Source organism: Dipteris shenzhenensis, chromosome 5 (genome assembly GCF_047967505.1).
Source record: "Dipteris shenzhenensis isolate YYH24624 ecotype China chromosome 5, Dip_SZ_1.0, whole genome shotgun sequence".
NCBI lineage: Eukaryota > Viridiplantae > Streptophyta > Polypodiopsida > Gleicheniales > Dipteridaceae > Dipteris > Dipteris shenzhenensis.
The window spans coordinates 9,705,101-9,727,629 of NC_141600.1; the positions used below are offsets into that span (position 1 = coordinate 9,705,101).

Sequence of the window (22,529 nt, forward strand, 5' to 3'; positions counted from 1 at the left end):
CATCACTTGAGAAAAACATAACCTCACTATATGTATGTACTCATTGTTAATAAAGTTTTATAGTATCACTACAATTTTGAAGATGATTATGATAGTGTTATTTATTCTCATGAGATGAACTTGCATAGAAATGCTTTGGCTACCAACCAAAAAGTAGTATATAGTTGAAGTGCATCATTGAATAAAAACTTCAACATTGAACATGATCATGTTATTGAAAGTCTACCTTGGTAAAAGTGTTCTATATATTTGATTGTTTTTATCCCAATGTATAAATGAGTTCTAACATGCTTCCTATTATGAGCAGCCTTACTCTAAATTTGGTGCAAGAAATTGGGAAAAATTCCATTAAATTCACAATTTGATGCATGCAATTTTACCAAATGGTGCAAAATGTCATGATAATCATCTGAATCATGCCTTGCCATTGATTTTGATATGTCACATGACCCCTTTTGGATTTGTAAATCAAAAGATCCAAGAAGTTCTCTGTAAATAAAATTTTAAAAAAAACCAGGACATGGAAATTCTCATGTTTTGGACGCTCATTAAGAGGCGCTCGTAACGCGCTCCCTGTTTTGACCCAAAACATGATAATTTCAAAGTCTTGGATCTTTTGATTTACAAATCCAAATGGGGTCATGTCACATATCAAAACAAATGGCAAGGCATGATTCAAATGATTATCATGACATTTTGCACCATTTGGTAAAGTTTCATGCATCAAATTGTGAATTTAATGGAATCTTGTGCCCATGATAGGAAGCATGTTAGAACTCATTTAATGGAAGGAGGGGCTCGTGCGCCTCTATATAATATAGAGGGCACACGGCCCCCTTGGATCCAGAACATTTGGCATTCCCAGGTGGTGTAATTTCCAATTTCGTGGCTTCACAACTTTGTGCGCTTGCATGAGAGTGATTTGATTGGAGAGAGTTTGATTGCCATGGCGAGCACCTCCCTCAGCTACCTCACGTCTTTCCTTCTCTCCTTCCACCTTGCTTTTGCTCCCTTCTTCCATCTCTCTTCTGCACAGAAATTCTCTCCGGAGGACGTTTTGCAGCACCACTCCATCCCAGATTTTCACCACAGCGTTAAATCGGCTTTGCATTTCGACCATTTCGTGCTGTTTGGGTCAGGTTTCCTGCCCCTCACGCTCCCTTAGTATCTTCCTCTTGGGAGTATTGTGATTTTTCTCGCAAATGAACGACATCGTAGAGGACGATCATGGATGCTTGTGCAATAGACACACTCAGCGCCGCGCCCTTGGCAACGCATATTTCATAAGACCTCCTTTCATGATCTTTTTTTTTAAAAATGCAACTTCCAGCGGCAATAAACAGTCTGTAATTGCCTTAGGACGGAAGTACTTAATGCTTTCCCTGTGTGAGGGAGAAGTTGAAGCGGCGTTCCTCGTCGCTCAATACGACGTACATCCACGAAGCGCTGATTTTACCTTCATATTTTTCCTGCCGGTCATTGTGAACATCAACTATAGAATTGTCTACGGGAGATTCTTTACACTTCCAAAGATTCTTCTGCATAGGTTTGCTACAGCAAGTAGAACTCTTTCTCTAAGATGATATCAGAGCCAAAGGTCACACTAACGAAGGCATCCATCCAAGCAGGAGCAGACTCCAATTTCAGAAAGTCCCGTGTTTCAACTTCAAGCAGCGTGTTTAATCAAAAGCTCTATATCTTGTCATGTCTTCCTGTATGTCAATCTTGAGTCTTGGTGAGATTGGGGAATTAAATCGTACGAGCTATATTGTTTGGAAGGTCAAGATCTGGAGTCACTTGGTGGCAAGGTTGACGTAGGAGATAAAGAAAGAAGTTTGTAATAAAGGGGGAAGAGGAGGCCTAATTAGTGTTTGCCCTAGGAGCAAAAAGGGGAGGCTAAAAAGGAGAGCGCGAGGAGCTGAGCTTTCGATTAAACTCAGCTCTACAGGTGAGGAGTGCTTGGATAGATCATAGCACCAAATTGATTTTTACTTCTACATCTCTGAGGATGCCTTTCTTACCACTTGGTGCAGCTTCAGAGGTTCTTTGTGGAGGGCTCTCCCCATTTTGCAGGATGAGATTGATGGACAGCCAGTGATACTATATTGGATGACCATTGTAGACCTTTGGTGTTTCTGGTTGTTTGCAGTGGTCCAAGTGGGAGAGGTCACACTTCTTCGGTGGGATCTTGGAAGTCTTTTAAGAACCTCTCCGAAGAGCACAGAACGTAGATGATTAGTCACCTCAAAGGCTGTGGTAAAAGAATTGCTCAGATACATGCAGCTATCCCATTGTGGGGCACAGCATAGGCTTGTCAAATGGATGACTGGTGTTTCTCTGCAGATCATTGGGCTCATGTGGGACATAGGCGGAGACACCTTGGTCTTCACGATGCAGTCTGGGGGTAGATTGGTTAGATCTTTGGATGAGGGTTACGTTGTATGCACAACTTGAGCCAATTAGAGTGCTGGGTCATGTGGAGCATTTGCTTTTGTGCTAAGGATTGGTACATTGACCTTTGTCTGAATGGCACTACCCTGGGGATTTGGAGGCTTTTGCTTTATGGAGGTGTTCCCATAAATTTTCTACAACGGGACCCAAGTGAATGGGAGTGGATTGATGCAGTTATACATTCCTAGAGCTTTCCTTTCTCTGTCTTTATAGTCAGCAAGTGTTGGATTAGAGCCAGGGGATGGAGATCATTTAGAGCTCATCACTGGAGAGCTTTGAGATCACTCTGGATTCGTAGAGGTCTTTTTTAGGAGACTTTGGAAATCCCTCAGGAAGATGAAAATCTGTCTTTTCTTTTGCTTTTCATTCATGGAGCGATTGTGGTACATCAGGGGAAGAAGCACTTTTTGGAGCTGACTGTTGACCCTTCTTGCCCTTGGTGCTTGTTTGCTGAGGAGTAGATTGAACATTGCTTTAGGATTGCAGACTAGCCAATATCATTTGGGCTGAGATTGCAAGAATTTTGGGTAGGTTTTTGTCATCCTCTTTGTTCATTACTTGGGGCTCAGTGACTTGGCTCTCTTTGACAAGGCCTCAGGTTTTTAATGAGGGCCAGGTCTCTTCTTGGGCTTTCTTGATTCGGCAGAGAGCTGTCGTCTTGACACCGCTTCTGCCTCTTGGTACAGAACTCCACCTGCATAGGTGGACACATGTTGGGAGATTGTTGCTAGCATTACTGATGTATAGAGTCTTTAGATAGCACCTAGGTCCACCCTGCTCATACCATCGTTAGCGTCTGGACACATACCATGTCTAGGATGTAGGGGACTTTGAGATCTGTGTCAGCCAGGAGATCAATTTTTCTTAGAGAGTGGAGAGGCAGTTCTTTCTTCTCTGAGTCTCTTACTAGCATGGTGTGACAGCCACAGTCTTGGTTTCTCTCAGAATTTGCTTATCCTTGCATATTCTTAGTGGCAATTTACCTCTTGTTTCTTGGCTCTTGGCCATTTCATATACTGAATAGAAGTCTTTGTAATGAAACAAAAAGGAAAAAGAAAAGAAGATCAATAAATGCAATCGTATTTGAGTTGTATACAGAACGTTTACAGTTGTGGACCATGGTACATACACCTCTAAAGTGACATTGCTATGGTCTAAATGATCAGGCTTCTCTATATCGAATGCTTCACGCCTTTGTACTCAAGCCATCATATGTGAAATCACCCCTTTCTTATCGGACTCTTGGCCAGAGTTAAAATCGTGTTGCAAGTTGCAACGAGGGAGGCAACAGTGCCTTCAGTGTACCTGCAAATCCCTATCAAACGACTACATGCCACTCTTGCACCCGACTTTGATTTCAATTTCTGGGCCATTCCCATGCCTCTTGATGCAACAAGTTGGTCTTGTGAAGGGCGGTTTTTGAGTAAAATGGCCACCACGTTCCCTTTTGTGGCTTGAAACGGTACTTGAATATCAATGGCAGCTTTATGCTGCTAGATGATGAGGTCCTCCCCCACAATTTATGGAAAGACTGCTTTCACCTTTGTGCAAGAGGAACACAAAATACCTCATCCTAAGTCTCTGAGGGTTTACATGTTTCATTTAATCCCCTTGAGAACCATGGTTATTGTATGTCAGAGTGAAATGTCACTCTCTTTACCAGCCACATTACAACTTTTTCAAGGTGTTGCTTCTCGACAAGTCCTGGGAAGGCTGATTTTTAAGTAGCAAAAACAATTTGAATACAGGCAGAGGACAATTGACGAAGTACTCAAACTTTTGAACGCGTCCTAATATTCGCAACATTTGTAGTATAATACTTACACTAACAGGAACGGGGTCCTGTCAGGCTTAAGCTTGTGTAAAATTTTGATGGATCACCACGTCTTATCATTCATAATGTAAATGACTACGAGTTATCATGGAGACATAAAATTCTGCTTAGAGAGGCTAAACTTCTTTTGCCTTGAAGTTTGTCGAAATGGAAACGATCAACGGGTCGATATTGCATCCCTTATGCACAGACATTGGTTTCCAGGCAATAAAGATTTAGAGGCTGCATTTTTAAAAGTTGACATGTCACACACATTTCTACGTTCAAGTAGTTTTGCACAGTTGAAGAATGCAAAAAGGAACATACATATTGAAATGCTTAGTAAACTCTTCTTTTTTCTGATTAGAGTTGGTTGGGACCGATGACTCTGTTTGTTTGTTTCCACGTTTAGACAAATACATTCTTATGATGAGTACGGAAAAATGGAAGGATGCAAATATCAGCTCTCTTTGGAAATAGGAGAGAATGTAAGTGCAGTTTTTATTACACATTTTTCCTGCACATCTGATTGTATAAAAAACATTCTATTATTTTATTGAATCTGCCTTTGAATAACATTTTGACAGGTGTGGGTTCAAAGTCTGCAAAGCAGATACTATGCTTTCCAATTGCCAACAAGCAAATTCTCTGGATTGGAGGGAAGAATCTCCATGTTTGCGAGGGACGGAATGGTGTTATGGAACCAATCTTTTGTCATTCAAGGTAGGATAAAATATCTCTCTCACAATTCTTGCAAAGTTTACACCACATGTACGCCTGGAACGCTTGGTAGATTTAAAATAAACACATATACAAGTTATTTTTCTTGCAGAGGCTATTGGCATTTATCAAAGGTGATTGTCAAGTTTTGGTGCTTTGGCCAAGTCACAGATGGACAAATGAAATATGTGTCATGATCAAAAGTTACTCCCATTTACGAATGAAATATGTATATAATTTTATTGGCCGCCACCTTTCAGCCCTTGGAATGGAAGAATACATGCTTTTATATGGGAGATACTCTTTCAATTTTTTTGCTGAATACAGCCATATTCATTTGAGTCAAAGAACAAAAACTAGGATGAACTTCACAAATATTTTTCAGGCGCATATATTCTGGTAAGAAATGGGCTCTCCTACTAAGCTGTTGATGCTATGGAGCTCGTGAAAACAGCTGAGAGAAAGCTTTATCCGTGTCACCCAGAAATCTTTACAAACGTTCAAGATTTGGATTGGAGTTCTCCTAGAAGTGCGCTCTAGTGATACATTAAAAATTACATAATATATGATGTATATAAAATACTGTATACAATATAAAACGTCTATCATATATGGACTCTCTCTCTCTCTCTCTCTCTCTCTCTCTCTCTCTCTCTCTACACATACGCCGCGTGCACATAGTCACACGCGCGCACGCGCGCGCACACACACACACAGACTACACTGCTCAGTGCACATGATAAAAACCAAAGAGAGCGCGCGCGCACACACACACACAGACTACACTGCTCAGTGCACATGATAAAAAAACCAAAGGACACTCACATGCAAAAAATAGTGCACATACATAGACTCTAGTACATAGTGCACTCACATACACATACAAATACACATATACATATACATATACACATACTTTTTTTTTGTGAAACCAGTAGCTATAAAATTAACATGAAATCAATGTACATGACATTAGACTCCAAAAGAGAGCCTAATGGAAGAACTCAAAAACAGTGAGAAAACACTTCAAGGCTAGTAGCATCCAAGTCCCTCGCAGCATAACTATCATATACATATACACATACACATACACATACACAAAACCAAACCCAATTCTTTAAAAAATATATTCCAAAAAGTATATTTTTACTTTTTTTTTCTTTTAATGGCCATGAAATCTATCCCCCTCTTCATTCCATACACGTAGTGTAGTTAAGTGTGTGAGGGGCTAGAGGATGTGTGTGAGTGGCAAAGGAAAAAGGCAGGGGTAAAGGAGGCTAAGCAGACAGGTAAGCCTTAGATGATCTTTCTATTTGCTCAGGCAAGCTTTGGATGAGTTTTCTTTTTTTTGGGGAGTTTTTTTATCTGTTTAAGATAAATCTTGTGAAAGATTGCAATCCATATAATCAATCCAAACAGATTGATTATCCTGAATGTTCAGTGGGGACTTTTCAGATGACATTGGGGCATACAGGCTTGACGTGGATGTTGCAGAGGCCATAGCTTCAACAAATTGCCAGGAAAATGTAGTCGGAGGTAATATGGTATTTGGATATCATGTATCATTTTGGGAATTTACCATTGCTAATGCGATTTCATGGGTGCGATTGCCAGATCAGAGCTTAACTTTTAATGTTTGCAAGAATAGTTTAATCGTGTCTAAAATTAGCAAACACTCTTGACTAGGTGTTAAATTTTTTCCAATCACCAGCTTTAATATAGGAACTGTAAATTTATGTGAGAGCATCTGTCAATAATGAGCTATCTTGTTCTGATAAATTTTGACATTTATGGGAGTCCTGATTGTGTATGTTTAATGTTTGGTGGAAAGAGAAAAAGGGGGCAAGATCAAGATCTGGAAGCACTATCCCAGAGAGCCGGCAAGTACAGTCTGGGTCAATAGCTCTCAAGGCTTACCATGAGAGCATGCTGCTGGTCTGTGCCGCTGACAATTGGAAAGAAAGTAGTCATCCGATTGAACTGCCTGGTACAGGTCATTTTTTCTTTTTATGGGACTCGTAGCATTTCTTTTTGTATGGCAGCATTTTGTAGTAGTACTAATTAGTCTGTTGATCACATCTAGGACATTCTTCTAAGACATGTTTGAAGTTTTTGTGAAGGAATTGAATATGCTTGGAAGTAATTTCACATCCTTGGGCTGTATGAAGGCACCTCGCAGGGACATAGGGTGTTTGCTGGATCTATCATAATGCAACAGAAGGGTGGATGCGAAATTGAAGTGAATTATCCCTGGCAGCTGATTCTATATTCAAACCACCTGCAGACTTGGCATCTTGCTTGCTTCCTTGCTTGCTTTTCAATGATACAGTTAGCCATTGGTGTGTTGCAGAAGAGCATCGTGCTCCTAGGGACTGCATTTACATCCAGAAGCCAAATTTCTGTGGAAGAATTTTCAAGATCAGATGACACAAATATAGCTTCTTGGCAACTATGTGTAAGTAACCCCACCCCTGTCCGAAGTCTCAAAGGGAAAGTTTCCCATGTAAAGGGCGGAAAAGGCACACCGTGTGTTGGGGAAGGATGCTTTCAGGAAGCATGGCATGATGCGGAACATTATTTGAATAAAGCAATTCACAATAATTGTCAAGGGGCTTATTTCTCATATAATTGCACAATTCCTTCTCAAGACAGACAGAATTCAGCCTCAGGACGATGGAACAGAAATGATGCAGGTCGTTTAATAAGGGAATTATTGTCTGTGAACTACTAAGCCAAATGTACTTTTTGATCTGGGGATCAAAGCATTTTACTTGTACTGGTGAAAACTGAGACATCACTGAAAATCCACAAATGGTGTCAAGTTTGTGTACACTTTTATCAAGACTAGAGGATGCTTTGACACCCCTGACTGGAGTTCTCTTTTCTTTCATATTCTGTGATGAGAAATTTTGGGGGTACGTAAACAACTATAACTTTCAAGCATTTGATGGTTAAACCTATATATATGTATATTGTAATAAAATTCTCTCTTTAGAAATGCAGCATGCCATTTGTTAAGTGCTTATAGGGTTGGTTATTGACTGATTGCAGTTCAATATTATATATTATAACATAAATATTTTCAATTACTGGTCCATTCAAAAAAAAGTGTTTTCAATCTGTATTCTTACAACATTCCTCTCATTTAATGCATGTTGTCGATGCGAGGGAGCAAGGAAATCCAAGATGGATGCAAGATTGAAGGATGACTACACCTTTATTCATATGGTTGTAGTCCATGTGACAATATTGTAAAAACTGCAACGAAATCAATTAGAGTATCGCCTTATTCATGTATTTGTTGGACTTCAGCTTCCAAAATATGGAGATCACAAAATCAATAATAAATCACCACCCCTGACATTTGCAGGGAGGATCGGGTCCTAAGGGACCCTGTGTCGCGTCTCATGTCCACTATTTTACTCATTCTCTTTTTTCCTTAAACAATTGATAAAATAGTAGGATTCAACTTCAATTTCAAGTTAGTAGTTACTTGCTCCATGATGGAAAGACTGCCTGCTGCAAATCTATGGGGGCATTTACTGATTCTAAAGGTCGTTAATCTCAACAAATTATTCCATACATATGTCAAGCAGGTGGGGGGTGCGCAAATGGATGACCATTTTTCAAAATGTTGCTTTTTTGGCTTGCCATAGGAAGGCTTTAGTGAAGATGTGTGATAAGAAAGGAAAAATCGGTATTTCTTTAGACATTTCTTTTATTTTAAGGTGATTGGTTCAAGTATGCTCCTTGTAAGGGGCTTTTAATACATGCATTTAGTGACTTCATCTTCTTTGGCCCCCCCTCCCGTCCCCTCCTCGCCCCGCCTTCCCCCTCCCTCTCTCTCTCTCTCTTCCTCTCTTTCTCCTTCTTCTTTTTCTCTCTCCCCTCTCCCCTTTCTCTTCTCGTTCTTCTCCCCCCCCCCTTGTGTGTGTGTGTATGTGTGTGTGTGTCTCTCTCTCTCTCTCCAAGCCACATGAATGAAATTCATCTTGTTTGAGTGTCTCAATCCATTATTCCTGGTAATACAATTTGGACATTCAAAAGACTTAAAAGACGGTTTTCAAAGATCATGGGCCTTTTTTTTTGGCCCTCCAAGGGTATTTTTAGGACGGCTTGAGTTAGCGAGACCATTAGGTTGGTGGGATGGTGAGGTTCGGTTAGGGTTTGGAAATTTCATCTTCTTACCTTCACGCTCTTCCCTCTTAGCCTGCCTCTGTCTCCTCACCCTCTTATGCTCTCGGCTTGCCTCTGTCTTTGGATCTCTCGGCCTAGTTTTGTCTCTTTACCCTCTTATGATCTCGGCCTACCTCTGTCTTCGGATCTCTAGTGTTTGTTCGTTGTTGTGCCAGCTTGTCTCCGATTCGTTAGGTTTCCTGGAAGGCGGTCGGTGCTGCACGCCATCGGCATATTTCTATTTCTGTGTATCCGATTCCATCGGCATCGTAATTACAATTGCTCTGCGATTCGTCACGATGCAAGGAAGGTGGTCGGTGTAGCATGGTAATTACAATTGCTTCGCGATTCGTCAGGATGAAGGAAGGTGGTCAGTGTAGCCTATGCTGCAAGCCATTGGTCAGTTTTAGAAAGAGGGTGATGTTCTGAGGTTGGGCGTAAGTGGGTCTTGTGTTGTCCAGTTCAGTCGAAGCAGTTTTGAGCGGTTCCTTCAGTTGTCTGCTTTTTCGGACTTACTATTATAGCTTAGTTTCTGAATCCCCAAGATTTTATGAGATGCAACTTCCTATTGTTGCATGTCGGTGTTGTGGGGAATAGTGAGAGGGACTTACAGAGGACTGTGCTCTCGTTTGTCGTCTGTGTTTGTATGGTTTGACGACATGATATGATTGTTAATTTCTTGCATGGAATCTAGGTGGCGGAATTGTGTTTATAATTATGTGGACGAGTGGTCGATTAAAGTATCTACTATTACCATGACATCCCTTCGTGCTTGTTTGCCTACAAAAGGAGTTGCAGACGGTGGAATATATAAATGCGAGTGCGAGTTAGAGCGTGCTAATTTTGAGACTGTGAGGTCGAAGTGTTGCTGGAACGAAAATCATTTGGTCACTCAGGGCCAATGCCGAGATGGATATGGTGGAATCTCTAAGAGATGATTCTTCGCTTTCTTGTTTTCAACAGTGCGAGTAATTTCATAATGAACTTGCATACACTTGACCGCGAATTCCACGACTGTATTACCTGGGTCTTTTACTCTCATTCGTGCCACCTGGGTTTTAGGCCAGGTTGTCTTCATTGTATCTCTTGGACATCATTATGAGAGTCATTATGAGAGTCTTATGCTAGCTTGATCGCCTTTTCTACTAAGAGCACTTGGTTTCTTTGTTGACGCCTCTTATTGTGAGACATTTGTAGAAGTGTTCACATGTTCATACGTCATCTCGAGCTCAGGTTTTGACTCTTCACACAACTCTGCCACTGTGTATGCTAATGAGCAGCTCATCACTATCTCTGAGTCTACGTGACGGTTGCTCGACCATCACGAGGCTTCATTCGACGTCTCTTTCTCTGCTATTGCCCATCTGTCTACTTTCCATGTGCTAATGGTGCAAGTCACTTGTAGTCTGCACTAGTCTTGGGCCGTGGGTTGAGTGAGTATAGACCATTTATTCTTTAGGGTCATCTCTATTAGGGCTTATATCTTTTCTTGGTTGGGCACTAGACAGCTTATATACACCTACTCTATATAGGTTCAGGGGTTTTACCCCACCCTCCCTACCTTTTCAAAATACATTAAATGATTGTTATACTCTTGGGGCAAAATCTTTTTAGTGCACTGAATTGAGTCACCGCACTAGTTTGAATTGTGATTAATTGAAGGTAGCTTATTCAGATGGTTCATGATTATTTGGATGGCACAATTGGGCCTCCAATCACCGAGGTGGCTCAAATTTTGATTAATTTAAGGTAGCTTATGGAGATCACTCATGATTATTTGGATGGCACTCCAGTCATCGCGATGGCTTGATTTATTATTAATTTAAGGTGTATTTAACTATGGTTCCAAACATGATTTGGCTACTTTGCTCTCATCTGCCCTTGCTCTACTTTGTTGCTACGGTCTCTCTGCCCGAAACCTTTCCTTGCCATCCTCTTTTCCTAGTAGCGTGTCCTTCCTATAGATCTTGGCCTACTACCCAAGAACCTTCCAACATTTGTTTTCTTATCTAAGGTGCCTTCTTGATGAGCAAAGGCAAGAACTTGCTCCAATGGAGAGGGACTACAAAGAGAACATGTTACATGCCTGATTGTTTTTTATATGAACATCGTGGAGAGGGTGAATATTCTACCCTTTTTCTTGGTTTCATGTTCATCATGTCAACAATTGGCCATAAGCAGCCTTATGCTATAAGTTTTTGTGTAGGAAATGGAGCACACTCGAAGCTATATTGAGAGAGAAGGCGAAGGTGAGGAAAGCTTGGAGCACAAGGAGGAGTTAGTGTGTGCCTATAAGGAGGTAAAATTTGTAAGAAGGTGGTGGTGAGACTGTTAGGAGGTTTGTGAAAGTGGAGGCGATTGGCCAGGAGATGTGTCATCAGCCTACTTTAGAGAGGTCTCGAGAATAGTCGAGAGTTTAGAATTTCCCTGATATGTAGTTGTTAACTCAAAGAGAGGTCAGATTTGTTGCTGCCACATTTGCTTGACCTAGGCCGGATTGGCCTACGAGCAATGTGGTATGGTGACCTTTGGACCTATGGATCATTAATTCAAGGATTGATCTCTCTTAATTGGCTCAGCTTGCCAGTGCATTTGATGTGCTTCCTCATATTGCTAGTTTTGTTAAAGGTCAATGGCAAAGGTATGCGCCATTTGATAGGTTGGAGATTTAGTCACTTAGCTAATCTGGGTGAGGACTACCACACCATCGCTATGGCTTAATTTCCTTCTAGTGTTGTTGGGGGGCCTCTAAGGCCCTCAGCAATTGTTGAGCTCCTACAAATGTAATCTCTTTTGTTCAATTTTTTCTCCATGAGACTCTTAGCAATTGGTGAGTTGATACTTTTTATAAACTGTCTTTGGATGTAGATGGAATCTCTTTTGTTCAATTTTTTCTTAATGAGGCTCTCAACAATTACTGAGTTGTCATAAGTTGTTTTTGGATGTGATGAGGCTCTAGCAATTGTTGAGTTATTATAAGTTATCTTTAGATGTAATCTCTTTGTTCGACCTTTTCTCTCAACAATGGTTGAGTTGTCATAGTAGCCAGGTGTAATCTCTTTTAAGTTTCAACTTTAATATAAATAATACTATTATTGTAATTGTGTTAGTAGCAGTTGTTGCTAGCAATTGGTGCACAAGGAAACACATTTTCCTTGGTTTTATTATTAACTGCAAGTAGCACTAAAATAGTTCACAGAACCAACACAGTGGTTGCAAGGAGATAAATTTACCTTGGTTTAGGATTAATCACAACCCGTGCTAAAATAGAACTAGCGTGGTGGTTGCACACGAAAATACATTATCCTTGGTTTTAGGATTAACTGCAAGTAGCACTAAAATAGTTCCAAGAACCAGCATGGCAAGGAGATATATTTTCCTTGGTTTAGAATTAATTACAACCCCACTAAAATAGAATCAGTGCGGCGGTTGCACAAGGAAACACCTTCATTTAGGATTAACTTTAAAATGAAGGGAAAATTATTTTCTTCATTTAGGATTAGCTTGTAAACAAAGAAAAATGTTTAACTTTGTGCAATGATGACATTAAAATAGTACCAGTGCAGTTGTTTGCGAGAAAATACATTTTCCTTGCTTTAGAATTAACTGTAACCCGCACTAAAATAGGACCAGCGTGGTGGTTGCACATAAGGGAATAGAATTTCCTTTGTTTAGGAGTAGATTTTAACCACTTGTTTTAAACTTGATGCAATTTCAATGTGGGTCTCACATGACCCATCCAATTAATGTAAATACATTTTCTTTGGTTTAATTAGGAGTAGCTACAACCACCTCCAAGAACCAGCATGGTGGTCGCTCAAAGACGTCATCAGTGCAATGGTTGTGAATCTACATCAATGTAGGGCCCGTGGTGGTGAGCTATGGGTAGATGACAAATGGTGAGCCACAGATACATAAAAAGTGGTGAGATGATAGGATAGACTGTGTACAAGGTCTATTGTACAAAGATGTTGCATAAAGACTACTCAAAGGAGGGTATAATTGCTCATGTAGCGACATGTGTCGAGCTTTGTAGTGGTTAGAATAGCAAGTTTTGACAGATTAGGTCTCATTATTATGCCAGTAAGGCAATCATTATGCTAGAAAAAATATCGGCAAAAGTGCGAGCCCACCCCAAATTCAAAACATTGCCCACCAGCGTGTCACATCGCGACCCCAAAATTGCCTTGAAAATAGTTTCACAATCGGGTACACTTGATCGTGCATTGACCCTAGCACTATATGCTATAATTTATTCATTGAAGCATAAAGGCACTATTTATATGGTGCTAAATTTGTCTCTGCTAAGTTTGAGACAATATATGATCAAGAAATTATCAGATAACCAAATGCTAAGGCTTATTAGTAGTGTGAGGCCATACATTAGGAATTTTTGTTGAGAGTTTCAAACTCTTGATCATTGCGAGCACCATAATGTTGGTTGAACCTTCTAAGACTAGTGCACATGAAATAGTAGCAAGTTCATGGAAGGTAGCTCCACTTGCAAAACAATACTAGCAAGCGTCAGATGCAACTAGCTCAAAGAATGGAGACCATACCTTAGGAACATTTGTTATGAGTGTCAATTGTTGCAGGCATTAGAATGTCCATTTTGTAGGTTGAACTTCACATGAAATAGAATCTCTCTCATGAAAGGTAGTTTCGCTAGCGAAACTATACTAGCAAGCGTTAGATGTAGCTAGCTTGAAGAATGGATGGGAGGTGTTGAATGGAGGGTGTTGGCGTAGTGACATTAGATGGCAACACTCTCAACAACTCCCTTAGCAATAGATTACATAGGCACCAATAGTGAAAGGAAGAGAGGCTAGATGGGCTTAATTAATGCAAGAATTTAATATTCAATTGAAACATTAGAAGGGGGAATTCAATGTGGTAGCAAATTCCCTAAGCTGAATGGTTAAAGAATTGAGTTTTATTAAATTCATAAATGATTTCCTAGATTCCTTAAAAGAAAAAGTGGGTGTGATCCTCACCTTTTTGAAATATGAAACAAAATTATTGAGAGGTATCCAATAAGTACATTGCTGAATTGCATGACAATAGTGACAAACCATGGGTTGCTTGTTGGAGAATGGTGGGAGAAGAGTGGAGAGCACACCATAGCTTATTGTACACTATGTTGTATTGAACATAACAATGAATCTATAAATGAATCCTGTAGGGTAAGGGTTAGGGTTAGAGTTTGACCCTATGTTCTTCTATCTATGGTACGCTTATCTTTTATACCTCTTAAATTGCACTATATAAGTAGAGGGAGCACGTACAAGATCCTTTTTCTAGATTTTATTGGAATTTGTATGATAGCAACCAAGTAGCAACCAAAACTAAAAAATAAAACTAAAGAAATCAAAGTGGCATGTGCATGTTAGAACAATGACTATAGAGTGAAATTCTTTACAATGAGTACAACTTTGTAGATCTTGTACATAAACTACATTCCCCCTTGTTAAGTTGTAGGTCATCCTTTTTATTTGATAACAAAACCCCAAAAATAAGTCGAAAGGAAGAGGAAAGAATGCCAAAAATAATGAAGTCCCTTTGGATCAAAAGCTCATCAATCCAATCGATGTGATTATGTGAATACCTACAAGTATAACTGTGTTTTGAAAATGTCAAAGATGAACATGTCATAAGTCTCAATGGATTATGTAGCTTCTTTGTAGATGAAGAATCAAAATGTAAAGTTGATCGGTGTAACTGAGAGAACATGATTCAAATGCTTGTGACAAATAAGAAGGTTAGCAACCCCGAAGATCTGATAACACTATTTGAGGTATGTTGTAGCATAGTAACCTCTATCATAGGATGCGAGGTTGTAGAAGGCTAACATAGTTGATGATGATAGAGTGATCTAGGGGTTGCATAAATATAGGGGACAAAGGTGTAAGTATGATACTATGCTCTAGTAAAGAGGCCAAAAAACTGAAAAAGCACACCTATATGCTTAATTGTTATGAGCTAAATGCACGATTTATTGTGTGCATGACCAAACATTTGTTATTAGCATAAGATGTAGCATCTATCATAGTCTCATAGTGGAGTTGACAGTAGTAAGGAGGCCTAGAAGCCTAAAGTACTAATAAGTCATTAAATGCTCCTAAGGCATACGAGCTACCAAATGTTATTGTCAGAAGGGGATTTGAAGTCTTGGATCCAACCACTTATATACATCAAGTATGTACTATATACTATAACCATAAGTGCATGCTAAAACACCGAGGTTCTTGAGGTTTCTTTATAGCTAAACTTGATGCAAGAATGCACTAATACATAAATGTCCTCGTGTTGAGGTACAAGCTGTTGATATGTTGTAGTGGTAATATTTCGATCCAAGTGTGTTGTAATGTGGGTCGAGGCTATAGTGTCCTAAAGACTAATCTATTGATCTGAACTGGTGATGGTGGAAACTAAGTTCATGGTTATAATATGGAGATAATATGATCCATATTAGAGATGAAAGAATTAGTGATATGTTGGAATGGAATTAGCTAAGGAGTTGGATGCACTGAGGCATCTATCTCAACATGTTTTTGGAGATGTGAGAGCCTCATACTAAGAGCTTACCTAGGAACCCACATGGTCACCAGTACTGAACTCCCATTGTGTCTCTACATAATGTGAGGTGGTAGTAGATGGAGTTGGATCCATGCATAGGTGTGATGGATATACATCAATACAATCAATCTATGTTGATGTCCTCATGTAGGGGACTTACCTACAATGTGCATGATCAAAATGTGGAATCAGATCCATGCAATTGTGTGATACATCCATGTTCAATCTCTCAAGACCTATTAGGTGAGCATCAAAATCATACACAAATGTTTAAAATAGATTCTCTTTCCACTCAAGGATCTTGTTTGGAGTGTTATTGGTATATCATCAAAATGATCTAACTATGGGTAGTTCCATCTAGAGACTATCCAGTGCTCTATATTAAAGGCTTGCCCATGTACAACTGGGAGTGCCTGCCTATGAGAACATTATGAGATGCCATCATGGGACTTATGCTAAATTTTCAAGATGTAATACTTTGATACTCCTTGTAAAAACAAAGTGTTTTGTAAGCATGATTTATCCAATCACATGCATGTGAGAGTACTCAAAAAATACCTAATCCAGGTCATGGTGGAAAAATGTGTCCCAAAGTTCAAGCCTATAGTAAGCTAATGACAACAATGTGACAAGAATTGCCAAATAGATTTAGAAGACTAGTGGATGTGTGTAGGAACAAATGCCAAAGGAAATAATCAAAAATTTGGCTTTACTTCGGTGGCATGAGTATGTAACTAGTATATCATTAGAATAATCTAAGTGTGAGTATCTCCATGTTTAAGACTCTCCAGTGCTCTATACTAAAGGCTTACCCATGTACCATTGACAGTGCCTACCTATGAGAACACTATGAGATGCCAGTATGGAGCTTATGCTAAATTTTCAAGATGTAATACTTTGATACTCCCTGTAACACTTTGTAAGCATGATCCATTCAATCATGTGCATGTGAGAGTACTCAAAAAATATCCTAGTGGATGTGTGTAGGAACCAATGTGAAAAGAAATAGTCAACAAAATGTGAATTTACTTGGGTGGCATGGGTGTGCAAATATATGCAATTGTCTTTTATCTGAGGCCAAGTGTCACAAATCTCTCATGTGATGAACTTCCCAATGCCAAAAATAGTGAGCTATTGTCAGATGTACAAGTGTGAACATCAATGATAGAGCTAAAAGAATTGATATGGCAGGGGAGCTAATCGGGTGGTTGAGGCAATGGATTACTTGGGTTGCTGGATTTGGATCTCCTCTAATTCTATGCTAATCTACAACTACATTCCACCAATGCATAAAATGCAATAAAAGATTTACTTTATTCATTTTATGTGATGATTTAAAGATGCTGCAATGGATTAGGAGTTGGTTTTGAGGATGAGGTGTGATGATTATTAACAATGCAAATTCAAACATATAGATTTGATGAGCTCTACATGTAGATCATAATCTACTAATCATTTTTTCTTTTTATACCACTACAAAATTCCTTAAGAATCAAAAGTTATGGCCATTTGATAATTGTAACAAACTTTATCCAAGGAGTGGTTTAAAAATGATGATGTTGCTTGATGACATGGATGTTGATATGGCATGATGAAATGTATGATGGATGGACTTGTGCACATGGTAGTCATGACGATGTGGCAATTGAGGTGATACTGTCAATGTGGCCCTACCAAGTGTCTAAAGACGTGGCCCTACCATGTTTCTAATTACTAATTGGCTTGTGATGATGTGTATTAGGTCCTACATAGAAATATAAATAGGCCTATCTACCACGTGGAATTGTGCTAACTAGACCTACAAACCCATCCAACCCTACCTTACACTTCGTAGTTTACCACATGGGCTAATGACGTGAAGGTGCATGTGGCTATAAAAGAAATGAAAATGTAGAAGTGATGGCAGACCTGCAATGACAATGCAGAGGAGGTGAAGATCATCAAGGAAGAGGTTGAATTGTAGAGTCTATCATAGTTGTGTGGTCATTTGAGCATCATTGTAGGATTATTAGTCTGCCTAGCTTGCTTTGTTCAGCTATTGCGTAACACTCATAGTTGTGGTCATTACTTATTGTATAATCAACCTACTTGTCAAATCATTGTAGAGCATGTGTAGATATTGAGTGCACTACCATTCATGCCTTTGTTTCTTGTCGACATAGTGCCATCTACAATAGCAGTAGTGTCCATGAGTCAATATAGAGTGGGGTGTTATAGCTACTCAGTTGGCTGGTCTGACTAGTTTGTGTTGCTTGAGCTCTCCTTGAGCTTGAGTCTTTTTAGTGATGATGTTTTTTGTTGCAGTTTTGTGAATGATTTTAATAGATGCTTGCTCTTAGAATAATTTCAACACTAACCTTAAAGATCTTATCTATGCTTAATTTGACATTTCTCATCTTTTTCATGATAAGTGTTGACAAATAATGTCAAAAAAAGTCTGGATCATAAGAATATATTTTCTTTTTTAAAAACTAAAATTTGAGAAAAAGTAGGTGAAACCAATGATAATAAGGATGCTACTCTGACTACACATATCAACATTAACTCTGAAGCTTGTCATATGTTTTTCCATGAATAAGCATTGAGAAATAATATAAAAAAAGATTATGCTATTTAAAGTAATGAAAATGTCCCAACCTTTTACTTTTGGTGCCCTATTTATGTCATGGTGCAATGCTATCCTTTTTTGCTTCATTTTTTCCCTATCACTATCATGATGCAATGTTTCATGTATAAAATTTTGTCAAATGCAAAGTTGCATGTGTGAAGGTTTATGTTAATTTAGTTGTGGGGTCAATGGTTTATTTATAAGCTTGGATAAATTTTCATTCATTGAGAAATTCAATAATATAATATAAGACCACGTAAACAACTTTCTTTTTTAAACACTTACTTTCAAGACATTTATGGATTGCTTACTTTTACACTTGTCCATGATAAGAATCGGAAAGAATCTATATCTTTTCATACCAACAGATTTATTATAAATTTGCATAAGTGTTGATTCATTGACCAATGTCGCATTGGTTGTATAAATCTATTATGATATAACATTAATAAGATAGCTCTTTTATTTCCTTTAAATTTTTATTGATAAGAATTGAAAAGAATCTATATATTTTCATACCAATTATTATAAATAGATTCATTGGTAAAGATGCATAAGTGTTGATTTATTGACCAATGTGGCTTTGGTTGAATATATCTATTATGTTCTAACATTCATGCCATAGCTCGCTATTTCTCTTTGAACTTATTAATTTTATAATTTTATGTTTAATATCATGCCTATATTCATGTCATTTTCATCATTCAACAAATAAAACTTTCATCTCTTTTCTCTACATTTATAATTGATAAAATACCATTGTTATCACAATTTTTACAAAAGCATTTTTCCTCCTGCAGGTCTATGGCCATATTTATGTTTACACACATTTACCTATAATACTCATTTTGTTCAATTTTCCTCTCCTATAATTTTTTTCTTCCCAAGCTTAAGTTAGAGTTCCTCTTCAATTAGAGAATTTTAGTAAAAAGAGAAGTGGTGACTTAAGCAATGTGGGCAAGAATAACAATCATTTACACCGAATTGAATATTTAAATAGAGCATTAAATGTGAGTTTCTAAATAAAGCACCATATGATATACAAGATCCTCCAAAGTGCTACACCAAAAGTCAACGTCCTAGAGGCAAAGCTACATTCAAATTGCATTAATAAGAAAATACTTAATTATCTACATGGCCGATCGGATTATAGTAAGCATGTAACGTATGTACATATCTGCCTCTTATAGAAGAAAAGGAAGGTCTTTTATATAGGTATAACGTATGTACATATGTGCCTTTTATAGTGATACCAAAAAACAGAGTTCTATGTCAAAATTGTCGACGAAATCTTTGTACTCAGCTATTATTGCGACGATACAACGGTCTTGGTCTGCTTAAACGGATCGGAAACGACAGTTACATTTCTGTAGCGTATAGGTGCGAAGAGCTGGTCGCTTGCCCGACTTAATGGCTAACCTTCTCCCCAATCTTATCAGTCTCAATGGCAAGCTTCATGGCGTGATCACAGAAACGCACTGGTGAATACGTAGCTGGACGTTCCAGGGTCAACAGCTCCGGTGCTGGCTTCACCACCGCTTCTGGGTGTAAATCATAGAAGGCAGCTATGGAGACGCGTCTTCTCGTCGTGTTCACCACCGCTCTGTGCTGAATGCTCTTGTAAATGCCGTTCGTGACAACCTGCACACCCATCAGTCGTCGTTTGTGAGCTCGGTCAGTGGATTTCATAGGAAGTTAATGAATCAAAGTACGGTGAAAGATTTCAGTACCTCAACCATGTCAGCGACATTGATGATGTACGCTCCCGGGAGGGGCTTCACTGGCACCCACTCCCCATCCTTCAGCACTTGCAGTCCAATCACATCCTCCAATTGCCACAGGCATGTGACGGCCCCCAGGTCGGTGTGCTTGTTGGCGCCCACAGTTAGATCGGGCTGGGGGCAAGGAGGGTAATGGTTGATCAGAAGATCTTGGTGAAGTTCACCCACGGCTTGCTGAATGTAATTTGGGGGAAGTCCCAAGTTGATGGAGAAGCATTCGAGCAATTTCTCTGCCAATTTCTTCAGCTCAAGGGTGTATTGGCCAATCACTTCCCTGCAGCGACATGCACTAAGATTTTAAGCAGGTCTTCTTCGAAAATCAAACAACAGGGATCAATGGAAAAAATGATATTTTAAGCTTGTCTTCTTCGAAAAATCAGACAGCACAGCTCCATGGCTAAAGTAGAGGACAATCCGAGGAGGTTCTTGGTTACTAAATACCTGAAGGCCTGGCTTTTAGGCCAGGTGTTGTAGTCTCTCATGGATTCTGGGTACGTTCGGAGAAGGAAGTAGTCCCTCCAATCTCTGGCTCCGGTGTCTGGTTTCACATACCCACTGCCATAGCCTTGGCTTGCCACGCCCTTCTTCACACCACCTGGAGCTCTCTCGCTCACTGGCAAGGCCAAAAACTCCTCAACTTGCTGTTTCATGGCTTCCATCACAGAGGGAGCCACGCCGTGATTCTTGACCTGGAAGAAGCCCCATTCAAGGCAGGCCTTGTGCATGATCGCAAGGGTCTCCTCGCGCCTATCATCATACAATCCAGCCATGTCAATGAGAGGGATCTCATCGCTGGACCGGGTTAGACAGACAGAGGGGCGGTGCTGTTCGGGCAAGATGAATTTCGAGGGAATATCGGACCCGGCCAACTTCTCGACCAAGTCAGACTCACCAAAAGGGGTGGTGGGCTGTTCATGGGCGTGGAGGGAATCAGCAGCGGGAGCCATGAGGAGGGAGGCAGTATGCAAAGGGGAGGTGGAATATGGAAGGGAAGCAAGGAGTGAGATATAAAGGGGAGAGGAGACCATGAACAGGCACCATCAACGGGGGCGATGGGCACGACGAGAGGACACAGGAATTGCGAGTGTGGAGTGCATTGAACAAGAGCACGAGGAGAGCGAGGAAGGGCCTCACGTTCAATCCGCTATAGCCTCCCCACGTGATCTTCCATGCAAATAAAGTAAGCCTACCCTTGTTCACACATCGAAAGTTTTTGGCAACGTAGAAATTAGGCATTTTTAGAAGTGCATTTTTCCTATTGCACAATATATGTTCACTCTTTTTCATTGGACTAATCCATACCCCCTCTCTCTCTTCTCACACACCATCTCCACCTTTTCTCCCTCCCCTCCTCCAAACCTCCGCCCTCTCTCTCTCTCTCTTACTCTCTCTCTCTCTCCATACCATTTCCTTTTTGTTTGCTTTTTTTATCTTTATGAATGATTAAATATCATTCACTTTGTTTTTTTGGCTCTTCTCTAGAATAGGGACCAGGAGAAAAACCGGTCGCAGGTCATCTTGGATAGCAAAATGGTGGTCTGCAAGGCCGTGTGGTGAACATGCTCTTATCAACCCAACGATGTGCCGTAATGAGCTTTTAATCTTTCACACAAACTCCTTTGAGGAGCCCTCATTAACTCTCTTTTAGAGAAGGGGGGTTCCTTCACATGAAAATATGAGGTCACTTCTCCTTCAAAGCTATAACTAAGGAGGGGCTCCCATTCAATCCACAATGGCTTGCCCACGGGATGGTGCATCTAAGGAATAATTCTTTTGGATCCTTAAACAATTATTTGGATCCTCTTGAAGTCAACTTCACAGATGCGGATTTTCACTCCATTGAAAATGAGGCTATCATTTTCACTTTCAAACTTCAAAAATAATTTGTGCCTTGAGAGCAGAAGCATGCCTCTTTTTTCAATACATTGAAAATGACACATTTATTTTTAATGCCAAATATAATAGTAAGGGGTGGTTAGTTTTAAAAAAAAGACCTATACAAAACTTGGCCTATAGTGGGCACTACGCTACACCCACCTATGTGTTGCATCCTAACCAAGAAGGACACTTCCACGAATATCCAAAATGACACCATTAGTTACACATAAAAACCATGCCTCTTTTTGGCCTACACGAGGAGGCCTTAGTGAAGGCAACGCTCAATAGAAGCGAAAATACCTTTTTATTTATTATTTTTTTAAGCATTACAAAAAATTTGGACTCAAAAAGGGTCCTATAAGGGAGCCCTTGGGCTAGTGACATGGAAGAATAAGGTGAATAAAACCCAATAGAATATTTGTTGGTGGAGGGCAATAGAATATTAGGAGTGGCTTGACTTCTCTATTTCTTTATTCAATGTCCCAAACAATGAGGTGGAGCACCCACTTGCTGCCTCAACTCTCCC

General features: G+C 39.7%; 2 protein-coding genes across 3 annotated transcripts; one reads left to right on the forward strand and one right to left on the reverse strand.

Annotated features, from left to right (window-relative positions):
* The first annotated feature begins 915 nt into the window (after positions 1–915).
* LOC147901596 (uncharacterized) lies at positions 916–7,989 on the forward strand. Of its 2 annotated transcripts, none has more exons than XM_087375263.1 (6): positions 916–1,134; positions 4,677–4,752; positions 4,852–4,987; positions 6,440–6,520; positions 6,816–6,971; positions 7,153–7,989. In XM_087375263.1, the coding sequence occupies exons 1-6, from the start codon at positions 947–949 to the stop codon at positions 7,713–7,715; spliced, it is 1,200 nt and encodes a 399-aa protein (XP_087231389.1). In that variant the 5' UTR covers positions 916–946; the 3' UTR covers positions 7,716–7,989. The 2 variants fall into 2 exon arrangements, with proteins under 2 accessions (XP_087231389.1, XP_087231390.1); XM_087375264.1 differs by having other exon boundaries at positions 1,008–1,139.
* Positions 7,990–19,424: 11,435 nt separating this feature from the next.
* LOC147901597 (jasmonate-induced oxygenase 4-like) lies at positions 19,425–21,253 on the reverse strand. The gene is made up of 3 exons (XM_087375110.1): positions 20,567–21,253; positions 20,075–20,399; positions 19,425–19,985 (listed from the first exon to the last, which is right to left on the reverse strand). The coding sequence occupies exons 1-3, from the start codon at positions 21,151–21,153 to the stop codon at positions 19,752–19,754; spliced, it is 1,146 nt and encodes a 381-aa protein (XP_087231236.1). The 5' UTR covers positions 21,154–21,253; the 3' UTR covers positions 19,425–19,751.
* Positions 21,254–22,529: the final 1,276 nt, after the last annotated feature.

Excerpts from the sequence above, each read along its gene's own strand:
- LOC147901596 (XM_087375263.1), top strand. The coding sequence starts at position 947 with ATGGCGAGCACCTCCCTCAGCTACCTCACGTCTTTCCTTCTCTCCTTC. Across the intron at positions 1,135-4,676 it reads GACCATTTCGTGCTGTTTGG|ACAAATACATTCTTATGATG; the intron begins GTCAGGTTTCCT and ends TTCCACGTTTAG. Across the intron at positions 6,521-6,815 it reads CCAGGAAAATGTAGTCGGAG|AGAAAAAGGGGGCAAGATCA; the intron begins GTAATATGGTAT and ends TTTGGTGGAAAG.
- LOC147901597 (XM_087375110.1), bottom strand. The coding sequence starts at position 21,153 with ATGGTCTCCTCTCCCCTTTATATCTCACTCCTTGCTTCCCTTCCATAT. Across the intron at positions 20,400-20,566 it reads CCTAAAAGCCAGGCCTTCAG|GGAAGTGATTGGCCAATACA; the intron begins GTATTTAGTAAC and ends ATGTCGCTGCAG. Across the intron at positions 19,986-20,074 it reads ATGTCGCTGACATGGTTGAG|GTTGTCACGAACGGCATTTA; the intron begins GTACTGAAATCT and ends ATGGGTGTGCAG.